Source organism: Aotus nancymaae, unplaced genomic scaffold (genome assembly GCF_030222135.1).
Source record: "Aotus nancymaae isolate 86718 unplaced genomic scaffold, 86718_ANA_hifiasm-v0.15.2.pri h1tg000025l, whole genome shotgun sequence".
Classification (NCBI taxonomy): domain Eukaryota; kingdom Metazoa; phylum Chordata; class Mammalia; order Primates; family Aotidae; genus Aotus; species Aotus nancymaae.
In genome coordinates this window covers 8,108,427-8,120,725 of record NW_026988438.1, presented here as the reverse complement: position 1 = coordinate 8,120,725, position 12,299 = coordinate 8,108,427, and the positions used below count along the sequence as shown (strand labels likewise).

At 36.6% G+C, this 12,299-nt stretch overlaps 1 protein-coding gene across 1 annotated transcript in view; it reads right to left on the bottom strand.

Moving 5' to 3' along the window:
* Positions 1-12,299, bottom strand: part of THSD7A (thrombospondin type 1 domain containing 7A) — a 493,154-nt gene that overhangs the window by 134,067 nt on the left and 346,788 nt on the right. Inside the window, exon 7 of the mRNA XM_064380361.1 lies at positions 2,707-2,901. Within this exon, the coding sequence (XP_064236431.1) occupies positions 2,707-2,901 (195 nt within the window). The remainder of the gene's footprint in view (positions 1-2,706; positions 2,902-12,299) is intronic.

Sequence of the window (12,299 nt, the reverse complement as noted above, 5' to 3'; positions counted from 1 at the left end):
TTTCCTGAAGGACAAACTGCCCTGGAGAGTTACCCAAAACTGTAGCTAAGTTTCCATGAGGAACAAGTAAATAAAACTTTGTTCTTTTAAGCTCCTGAATGTCTTGGCTGTCCATTACTGAAGCACAACCTAGTCTATTCTTAATAATTACAAGGAGTTATCTAACCTTCCGTATTGTTTAATGGTGGCATTCTGATTAAGGGAAATGAAAGTACAGTTTGGAGCATTTATTTCATAAATTCCAGATCTATTTTTCACATGGACTTACCCTACATGTTATTTCCCTAGAAAATCATATAATATCTTGTCTAAACACTCCATATATCATTCTCCAATATGGCACTTTCCTTTAAAGTTATCACTATCAGTGTCTGATCCACAGGAATTTAAGAATATTTATGACACGAAGCACTAATTCTTGAAGAATAACAGAAAGACCTACTTTTGTGTAGAATTATAAAGGGTTATCTAAGTAACAGGGAAACATATTTTGAAACTTCCTGCAGACACTGTTCCTAAATTATCAAAAATAAAGTTCAGAATTAGAAAAGATTTATTTTGAGGAAGAGAAAAATGTGTTTCAATTTCCAACAAATTATAGGTATTAAATAAACAGGCTTTGAAGTATAAATTTCTCATAAAATGTGTTCCAGTGTCCATCAAATAATAGGTACTAAATAAACAGGCTTTGAAGTATAAATTTCGTATAATTATATCAGCTTTTATAAATGTTAGTAACAGAGGTAAATAGCAGTAGAGACAAATAGCATTAACAGAGTTTCTTTTATGGCTTCCATTTAAAAACATGTTTTATAATAATGTATTATGTATTTCAAAATAGCTAAAAGATTCTCAATGCCCTTGCTAGAAGAAATAATAAATGTTTGAGGTGATGGATATGCTAATTACCCTGATTTGATTATTACACAATTTATGTCACACTGTAGCCTATAAATATGTACAATTATTATGTATCAATTAAAACAAAACTTTAAGAAATAAAATTATGTTTTGAATTAATACCCTTATGATTTACTATATAAACATCTATAACCTTCCAGAACGACTTGCTTATAATGCAACCACTAAACTCAATTGAAAATTATCGAAGACTTACCCTTTCAAACTAAGTGGACAATACATATCAAAGAGCAATCACAAACTTCTGCCTTTAAAACATTTCATGACCTTTCAGTGTGAAGCAACATGTCTTCAGGAATAATGACCTGGTGAGTTCTGCAAGCATAGCAAAATCCTTGCCATGTGACTTACGGGGTGAAAAGTCACTCATTACTAGTCACACAGCAAGTGTCTTCTGGGTATAATGAATTTACAGGAAGCAGGATGACCACAGATCTAATTTTAAAGAAGCCCAAGACACAGTCTGAGCTGATAGAGTTTGAAGTCTGCATACAATCTTCACAAGGTTAGAGTCATTGTATGACAACACAAGAAACAGAATTTTCTTTGTAAAAGGTTCTATTTTCTAATAGATACACTTTTTTGTAGCAAAGAGTTAAGTATACATTAAGATGGTAGGAAAAAGTTTCTGAACATTATAAAGAAAATCTAAAATTTCACACAGTTTGGCTTTTGTTGTATGTAAAATGTTTGTTTTACTCATGTAACACTCATGTGCAAAGACCGAGGTAGTTATATGTTTGCATAGTTATTACACACACAGCGAATATGACCGGGAAAACTATCCTGTTTCTATCACTAAAATACTTCATAAACAGAAAAGCAGAAAAAGATATAGGCAACACAAAACTCCCCCCAAATTATCAATTTGAGGAAAACATAAAACATTAAGCTTATTACAAAGAGAAATAATCATCTACCAGTGCTAAATGTGAACAAAGTCATTTAGCTTGATAATGTTTAAATAACCTACATTTATATTCTTAAGAACATGCCTTGATGTGAACAAACTTGATTTACTTTTATGCTTTTCTCACTCCTGTGTTATTTTTCAGAATGACAAGATTAAGTATGACATTATATCGCCCAGTCACACAGAGGCCAAATTAGCATTTGGATATCATCTTGAGAGACAATTACCAAGAGCCTTGTATTTCTTGGCAATAAAGCTCGCAAGTGAGGTATAGATATGTGACAAACATGCTTTATTCACCCTACAGGGTGAAGTGATTTAGGAGCGACATATTTTAAAAATGAACAAGATTTACTTATGAGGTTTCTGGATCTCAGAGCCTATATTCAAGAAACTGAAAGAAACTGAAAATTGCAACTTTCAGTGGAACAGTAGATATTCTTGTGGTGGTCTTAAATAAACTTTATTATTGGACATATATATTTATTTATGAAAAAGTAGAATATGATTTCAAAGGATAAAACTGACTTTTGAAATTCAGAAAATGAAACATCTGGAATTTTGACCCATTTTCAGATGTATTCAAAGGCTTAACACTTTGGCTTACAAAGAACTCTAATGACTGGGAGGCTGGGAAAAAGCAAAATGAGTTCACTTTTAAAAGTCTTCCCTCCTTTATTAATGATCCATTTTCAAGATCAATTTTGGGGAACAGAATCAAATTTCTCTACATATCAACAGATATTAAATGTTAAATGGCTGGATTTCTGGTAGTTGATTGTCATAGAATAGCATCTTGTCCAGGCTACACAAAAAAGATGCATACTAACTTTTGAAACGAACCTAGATGGCGTCTGAAGCTGGCGACTCACCTTCTTCACCCGCATAGGCCAGAATAGATCGTGCTCGTATCTGTTTCCCTTCTGTGGTTTTCCCTGAACAGGTGTGAGAGCAGGAGGACCACGTAGACCATGTGGTGAGCACACAGTCTCTCGGGCATGGGGCATCACAGGCCACAGGGATGGGGAAGATGGCATCTCTGCACAGCTGTCTGTCAACTTCTTCTCCTGGGGAAGACATGACCATCAAAAGCTATTATTGTTAATTCAATGTAAAATGAGCAACTGAAACCAGACGGGTACCCAGATAAGTTACATGATCTTTCTTTTGGTCTTACTTAAAAACAAACAAACAAAACACACACACACACACACACACACACACACACACACACGCACACAAATACAAAGCCAAAAGAGGGATTGCCTACTATAGCCAGATGTTAACAGAACACCAGGAACAAGCATACATACACACACATACACTCATGACCCTAAATGAGGCTTCTTTCATTCTCAGGAGCATACATGGGTAGATCAGGCACAATGCTGAGAGGATTCTTATGCCACAGATACCTGCCCATTAAGTATTAATTTCTGTACTCATACTATTGAGTTGTAATAAGGAGCATTAACAAATTATGTCCCCTCTTTATTTCTTTATTGGAGATCAGTCATGATTTACAAATAAATAATGACTCTATCCATAGCATCTATCTTATGTTTTCATGAACCAATTAATAGGTGTCTATTTACAAACTCTATTGTGTCTCTCAGGGTAGTTATTTTCATACAATTGGCAACCTTCTTTCATAAAGAATTGTTAGTTGGAAATAGACAGGAAATGTATGATAGGATAACATTATAAAGTCACTGCTTAAGGTGATCCCAATTGGAGAGGGAGAGAAACAAGAGCAAATGGCAGAAGTAACATGGTGTCACTCCAGTGCTTGGTGTTTTTCATTAGTTTCCTGTCGCTCCTAAGATAAAGGCCAGATTTTTCAAAAGTTTACAGGACCGCAAATGACCTTGCTATGTTTCTCTTCCTAGTCTCATCTCACTCCACTCCCTCACTATGCCCTTGACACTCCAGAGATTGACCAAAAAATTGACATTCATTTGGTATGTGCTGAATGAGTGAATGAGATACATAAAAGGCCAAAGGGAAACAAAATATTGTTGCTGTTAATAAATGCCAAAAACAACCAACAGAATAATCAAAACGGGGTAGAAGAAAAACTCTGAAATCTGGTTTAGTTGATTAACATAAGTGCTAAATGAGGTCAATGGAATGGAACAGATTGAAATGATACACCATCAAACAAAAATTAACCTGCTATTTTCCCACAGAATATAATCATAATAATCATAATTCTGGATGAATATATAAAAAATGAGTGCCTCGCATTAGGCATTCTGGTGAGAAAGGGTGACTAACCTTCTCATTTCTTACAGTAGCTACTGAACAAAATACTCCAAACTGATTCTCACCTGGGGAGTTAGGAACATCATTTTAATGTATTCATATATTTTAAAAACAAGACAGAAAATCAGGAGTCAATTGGAAAAGCTCTCACGTGTTAATAGCTACTAGCTTGCAGAGCCTTTAATCATTAGACAAAATCAGAAGTCAACTGGAATACACCTACGTGTTAATAGCCACTACATGGCGAGGCCTGAAATCATTAGACTTACTCACAAGTAAGGGAGCCTCATTAAAAGTACAATTGAGTAAATGTTACATTATTCATCCTTAGTTAAATCATTCTAGTATGAGGCCTTTCATATTTTACACTTGACATAATAATGATGAGTCTTTTTTTACTAGGCTTTTTCTTAGGGCAAGGGGCCTCTCTTATACCTTGTTTCCTTCACCGCTGTCTTTTATTGTACCATCTATCTTCTCTCACTTTTGCTTCCAATACTCTGTGGAAAGCAAGAAAAGTTTGGGACTATAGTCTATATCTAACAAAAGTTACAGTTTTGTGTCTCCTCTAATAGCTACCCATTCTTTTCTATTTAGAAAAATATAATTTCTTCTCTGGCAATGGAGAGTTTGCTACAAGGGTGCATTCGATTAGCTTGCCTGGCGTAAGTAATACATTTTTGTTTGTTGTCATGTAAACCAAAGAAATGTGCAATTTTGACCTTTCTTCTCTTCTAAGTTATGCCTCCCCCCCAACCCCACTCCCGGCAATTTGGGTCCTGTATCTTATTTTAGCTCCTTTTCAATCATCTTGTTCCGCTCAGCCAGGTGTATTTTCCTGTAGGATCATTCCTTCCACCACCCTTAATCCTCTGTGGCGCTGTTAAAACCCATCTAAGAAGCAACTTCTGAGATTTCCCTGATGGTTTCAGAGTGACTTCTGCACCACCCCCAGCTCTTCCAGGTATGATCTTGTCCCTTTTTGCTGCTCTGATCACTGTCTCACATTTAGGTTGAAGCTTCATGTTCTAGCCACAATGCCTTTTTTCCCTTTCCTCTGCACATCAAGCCTACTGTTGTCTCAGCAATATTGTACTTTCTCTTCACTTTGTGTGAAAACTTCAGGTCTTCACACAGAAGCCTGTTTCTCAACATTCAGGTTTCCATTCAATTTTCCCCCTCCTAGAGGAGATTTCACTGACTATACACACTCTTCCAGTCACTTCAGTTTATTTTTGTTGTACTTTTAATTACCACTAGAACCTATTTTAATTAGTTGGTTAACATGTTTATTGCCTGACTTTACCACTAGACTAAATGAGAGTGTTATCCGTTTTTGACTTGGTTGCTACTTTATACTTAGAACCTAAAATAGTGCCTGAAACATAGAAAGCACTAAATCATTTCTTGTTAAATAAATAAATTTTAAGTTGTGCTAGGAAACAGAATATGGGTCTAGACAAATAGAGATCTAAGTACAGTATTTCTTGTCATGCATTCAAATGCCCTAGGGCCTTGTAAAAGTACATTCTGTGGACAGCAACATATGGACTCCCTAGAGTTTTGGAGTTTGCTGGAAATGCAGCCTCTCAGATTCACCCACTGAATCACAACTTCATTATTATTATTATTATTATTTTTGAGAGCAAGTCTTGCTCTGTCATGCAGGCTTGACTGCAAAGGTGCAATCTTGGCTCGTCTCACTGCAACCTCCATCTCCTGGGGTCAAGTGATTCTGCTGCTTCAGCCTCTTGGACAGTAGCCTCCTCCCATGCCTAAACCAGGAAGAAGTTGAAACCCTGAATAGACCAATAACAAGGTCTGAAGTCAAGGCAGCAATTAAGAGCCTACTACCCAAAAAAAGCCCAGGCCCAGATGGTTTCACAGCCGAATTCTACCAGACATACAAAGAGGAACTGGTACCATTCCTACTGAAACTATTCCAAATAATCCAAAAAGAGGGAATCCTTCCCAAATCATTTTATGAGACCAACATCATCCTAATACCAAAACCCGGCAGAGACTCAACAAGAAAAGAAAACTACAGGCCAATATCCATGATGAACATAGATGCAAAAATCTTCAATAAAATACTGGCAAGCCGATTACAACAGCACATCAAAAAGCTTATCCACCATGATCAAGTAGGATTCATCCCGGGGATGCAAGACTGGTTCAATATACGCAAGTCTATAAATGTAATTCGCCACATAAACAGAACCAAAGACAAAAACCACATGATTATCTCAATTGATGCAGAGAAGGCCTTCGACAAAATTCAACAGCCCTTTATGCTAAAAACTCTCAATAAACTAGGTATCGATGGAACGTATCTCAAAATAATAAAAGCTATTTATGACAAACCGACAGCCAATATCATACTGAATGGGCAAAAACTGGAAGCATTCCCTTTGAAATTTGGCACTAGACAAGGATGCCCTCTCTCACCACTCCTATTCAATATAGTACTGGAAGTTCTAGCCAGAGCAATAAGGCAAGAAAAAGAAATAAAGGGTATTCAATTAGGAAAGGAGGAAGTCAAATTGTCTCTATTTGCAGACGACATGATTGTATATCTAGAAGACCCTATCACCTCAGCCCAAAATCTCCTGAAACTGATAAGCAACTTCAGCAAAGTCTCAGGATACAAAATCAATGTGCAAAAATCACAAGCATTCCTATACACCAATAACAGACTTAAAGAGAGCCAAATCAAGAATGAACTGCCATTCACAATTGCTACAAAGAGAATAAAATACCTAGGAATACAACTAACAAGGAACGTAAAGGACCTCTTCAAGGAGAACTACAAATCACTGCTCAACGAAATAAGAGAGGACACAAACAGATGGAGAAACATTCCATGTTCATGGTTAGGAAGAATTAATATCGTGAAAATGGCCATACTGCCCAAAGTAATTTACAGATTCAACGCTATCCCCATCAAGCTACCAATGACCTTCCTCACAGAACTGAAAAAAACCACCTTAAACTTCATATGGAACCAAAAGAGAGCCCGCATAGCCAAGTCAATTCTAAGCAAAAAGAACAAAGCAGGAGGCATCACACTACCGGACATCAAACTCTACTACAAGGCTACAGTAATCAAAACATCATGGTACTGGTACCAAAACAGAGATATAGACCAATGGAACAGAACAGAGGCGTCGGAGGCGACACAACATATCTACAACCACCCGATCTTTGACAAACCTGAAAAAAACAAGCAATGGGGAAAGGATTCCCTGTTCAATAAGTGGTGTTGGGAAAACTGGCTAGCCATATGCAGAAAGCAGAAACTCGACCCCTTCCTGACACCTTACACTAAAATTGACTCCAGATGGATTAAAGACTTAAACAAAAGACGTAACACCATAAAAACACTAGAAGGAAACCTAGGCAAAACCATTCAGGACATAGGCGTAGGCAAGGACTTTATGACCAAAACACCAAAAGCATTGGCATCAAAAGTCAAAATAGACAAATGGGACTTAATCAAACTCCACAGCTTCTGCACGGCAAAAGAAACAGTCAATAGAGTGAATCGGCAACCAACAAAATGGGAAAAAATTTTTGCAGCCTACCCGTCTGACAAAGGGCTGATATCCAGAATTTACAATGAACTAAAAAAGATTTACAAGAAAAAAACAAACAAGCCCATTCAAAAATGGGCGAAGGATATGAACAGATACTTTACAAAAGAAGACATACATGAGGCCAACAAACATATGAAAAAATGCTCATCATCACTGGTCATTAGAGAAATGCAAATCAAAACTACATTGAGATACCATCTCACGCCAGTTAGAATGGCGATCATTAAAAAATCTGGAGAAAACAGATGCTGGAGAGGATGTGGAGAAATAGGAACACTTTTACACTGTTGGTGGGAGTGTAAATTAGCTCAACCACTGTGGAAAACAGTGTGGCGATTCCTCAAGGACCTAGAAATAGAAATTCCATTTGACCCAGCAATCCTATTACTGGGCATATATCCAAAGGATTATAAATCGTTCTACTATAAGGACACATGAACACGAATGTTCATTGCAGCACTGTTTACAATAGCAAAGACCTGGAACCAGCCCAAATGCCCATCGATGATAGACTGGACAGGAAAAATGTGGCACATATACACCATGGAATATTATGCAGCCATTAAAAACGAGGAGTTCACGTCCTTTGTAGGGACATGGATGAACCTGGAAAACATCATTCTCAGCAAACTGACACAAGAACACAAAATCAAACACCACATGTTCTCACTCATAGGTGGGTGTTGAACAAGGAGAACACATGGACACAGGGAGGGGAGCACTATACACGGGGGTCTGTTGGGGGGGAGGGGGGATAGTGGGGGGGTGAGGAGTTGGGGAGGCATAGCATGGGGAGAAATGCCAGATATAGGTGAAGGGGAGGGAGGCAGCAAATCACACTGCCACGTATGCACCTATGCAACAACCATGCATGTTTTTCACATGTACCCCAAAACCTAAAATGCAAAAAAAAAAAAAAAAAAAAAAAAAAAAAAGGCTACAGGCATGTGCCACCATGTTTGGCAAATTTTTGTATTTTTAGTAGAGATGGGGTTTCACCATGCTGGCAGGCTGGTCTCAAACTCCTGACCTTGTGATCCGCCCACTTTGGCCTCACAAAGTGCTGGGATTACAGGCATGAGCCATTGCACCCAGCCTTAAAATAAAATGCACATAAAATCTAAGAAAATGCTCTAGAAAAATTTTTCTCCATTTATTGTCTTCTGGTTTGATTAGAACCAGATTGTCTCTTGATGGGAAGCTATGTAAAATGAATTCATCTAGACTTCAAACCTAATGGCATTTGCTTCTTTGTGGAGATTCTATTTATACTTCTCTTCATACAGAGTATCCATGGTTGAAAATATTTATTCAATGAATAGTTGCTGAATGCCCACCTTCTGTCAGGCACTATGCTATGAATGTATGAATGTTGTATACATCATCTCAGCTAATTCTCATAATAACCTTTTTATATCGGTATTATTTTTTACTTTAAAAGAAATTGAGGCTCAACAAGGTTAAGTTATTTTTCTCAAATAGCAGAAGTTTGACTAAAGGAACAGAGATTTGAAATGAGTTCTAACCAATACCCCAATCTACTTTTGAACTAGATTGGGGTTCTTGGCGGAGAACTCAAGATGCCAAGGCACTAAATAATAGATAAGGCTTTGCCTCCAAAGAAGTCAAGAAACAGGCACTCTCGAGTTGTCTGTCAACACAGTGATGCATGGTGCCAGCCACACAGTACTACAAATACAAAGACATGAACTGTTGATGAATCAAGGGTGACATGTTTTGGCTCACAGTCATTGAACAAATAGCAATTGATCTATGAGAATATGGAATCATTTGAATATTTGATTTTGCTTTCAATGAATGCTTTAACCAACTCAGCTAATTGGAACTCTTAGGAGCTATCCTCTTTTTAAGCTAAATCTTCAGCTGCATAATTCATCTGGGAAACCACAGGCAAATAAAATAAAACGAAATAAAATGTTGGTTCAATGGCTATCACAAGCAACTTCACAACTTGTCAGTTCTAGTCACTTTTTGAAGCTAATTTTATCTTACTTATAGATCTTACCCTGCTCTTAAGGTCTTCTAAGAGTAGGAGAAAATAATTTCATCCCTCGTTCTCACATTAAACCTTGTGTTGGATTGGTATACTTTATTTTGATTGCGTAATAACTGTTGTGCGTAACATTACTTCAGTACATTAAACATGCACATATCTAAATATCAAGTTACTTTATACTCATAGAGAAATGTAAGTTTTGCTGCTTAGCGCTATGGGAATTCCACTTTTTCATATCAGCAGCCCCACAGTTAGGACATACTCATCCAGCAGATGTCCCTACTATAAAATTATTTGAGACTTAGATTATCCAAGTATGCATCCTATTAAATCTGGGCAGACATGTCTGATTATCACTACTGTGATTTATGTAGTTCTATCACTGGTGTAGGTACAAGCCAATGCAACTTGTTTTAGTCTCTCTGAGGACAATTTCTTAGCTAGATTTTGATCGTGATGTCATAAACATTTAGAATCCTCCTCATGCTTGCCTTTGTGTATTAGTATTAAATACACTATCTTTTTTGGCATGTAGTTACCAATATAAATGGTTTCAAAGGATTGCTTTGCATTTATATAACTTTGTTTTTCTCACCCACAAAGGTCTAGGCATTATAACCAAACCTGCCAAGATACATCAAATTTATAACACAGACTATATAAGTGAACCATTGTCTACATTTTACAATTTACACCTTACCTTGAAGCTTTAACTGAAGCACATACTATTTAAACTTATTTGAAATACCCTATGCAAGAGGCTGAGATATAAAATGAAAATGCTTCAGTTTATTTTTGTAAACTCAAAATGAGATTTAAATGTTTATATCTGTATTCCCCCATTTAATTTTTCATTGCAAATGTAATTTAAAAAATATTTTTTATAATTTACCATTCTAATAAACTTAAACATGTATTTTGACATTTTAAAGTCACCCCTAAATGTTCCCTGATTTGGTCTATTTTCATGAATGCCATCATACTCTTATGAGCCCTTCCAAAGTATTCCTTTTTATTCTACTGTGTCTCTTATTATCATGATAAGAGACTAAAACATCTGCTTGAGATAATTACCATAAAAATTCATGAAAAGTTCCATAGAAACACAAAACGAGAATTGAGATCAGTGGATAGCCTTTTTTTGGGGGGGTAACAGTATATATGACAGATTATTGCATTTATTGAGTTAGAGCCTAAAAAATAATAAAAGATAAACCATGGTTTATCAAAGTTTTTATAGTTTCAACATTTCTATGGTTTAGGAATTAAGAATGCAAAAATTAATACATTAAACATATCATCAATGTTATTTTAATGCAAAGCATACACATATTGGTGTTAGTCCATTTTCATGCTGCTAAACAAGACATATCCCAAACTGGGTAATTTATAAAGAAAAAAAGTTTTAATGGACTGAGAGTTATGGCTGGGAAGCCTTCACAAATATGGCAGAAGGCAAAGAAGAAGAAAAGGCATGCCTTATATGGTGGCAGACAAGAGAGCTTGTACAGGGGAACTCCCATTTATAAAATTATCAGATCTCATGAGAATTATTGACTACCACAGTATAGGGGAGACTACCCCAATGATTTAAATATCTCCACCTGGCCCACTCTTCACACATGGGGATTATTACAATTCAAGGTGAGATTTGGGTGGGGACACAGCCAAGCTATATCAATATTCTGCCTAGTCTCTAAATGTTGCTTAAATTATTCTGATTTTTTTCTTAAATCATAAAAATGTACAGCACTTATGGTTGATTTTAACAGTCACAATAATAAGACCTAACATCATAAAAACCCTAGAAGAAAATCTAGGCAAAACCATTCAGGACATAGGCGTAGGCAAGGACTTCATGACCTAAACACCAAAAGCATTGGCAACAAAAGCCAAAATAGACAAATGGGACCTAATCAAACTCCACAGCTTCTGCATGGCAAAAGAAACAGTCATTAGTGTGAATTGGCAACCAACAGAATGGGAAAAAATTTTTGCAGCTTACCCATCTGACAAAGGGCTGATATCCAGAATCTACAAAGAACTAAAACAGATTTACAAGAAAAAAACAAACGAGCCCATTCAAAAGTGGGCGAAGGATATGAACAGACACTTTACAAAAGAAGACATACATGAGGCCAACAAGCATATGAAAAAAATGCTCATCATCACTGGTCATTAGAGAAATGCAAATCAAAACTACATTGAGATACCATCTCATGCCAGTTAGAATGGCGATCATTAAAAAATCTGGAGACAACAGATGCTGGAGAGGATGTGGAGAAATAGGAACACTTTTACACTGTTGGTGGGAGTGTAACTTAGTTCAACCATTGTGGAAGACAGGGTGGCGATTCCTCAAGGACCTAGAAATAGAAATTCCATTTGACCCAGCAATCCCATTACTGGGCATATATCCAAAGGATTATAAATCATTCTACTATAAGGACACATGCACACGAATGTTCATTGCAGCACTGTTTACAATAGCAAAGACCTGGAACCAACCCAAATGCCCATTGATGATAGACTGGACAGGGAAAATGTGGCACATATACACCATGGAATATTATGCAGCCATCAAAAA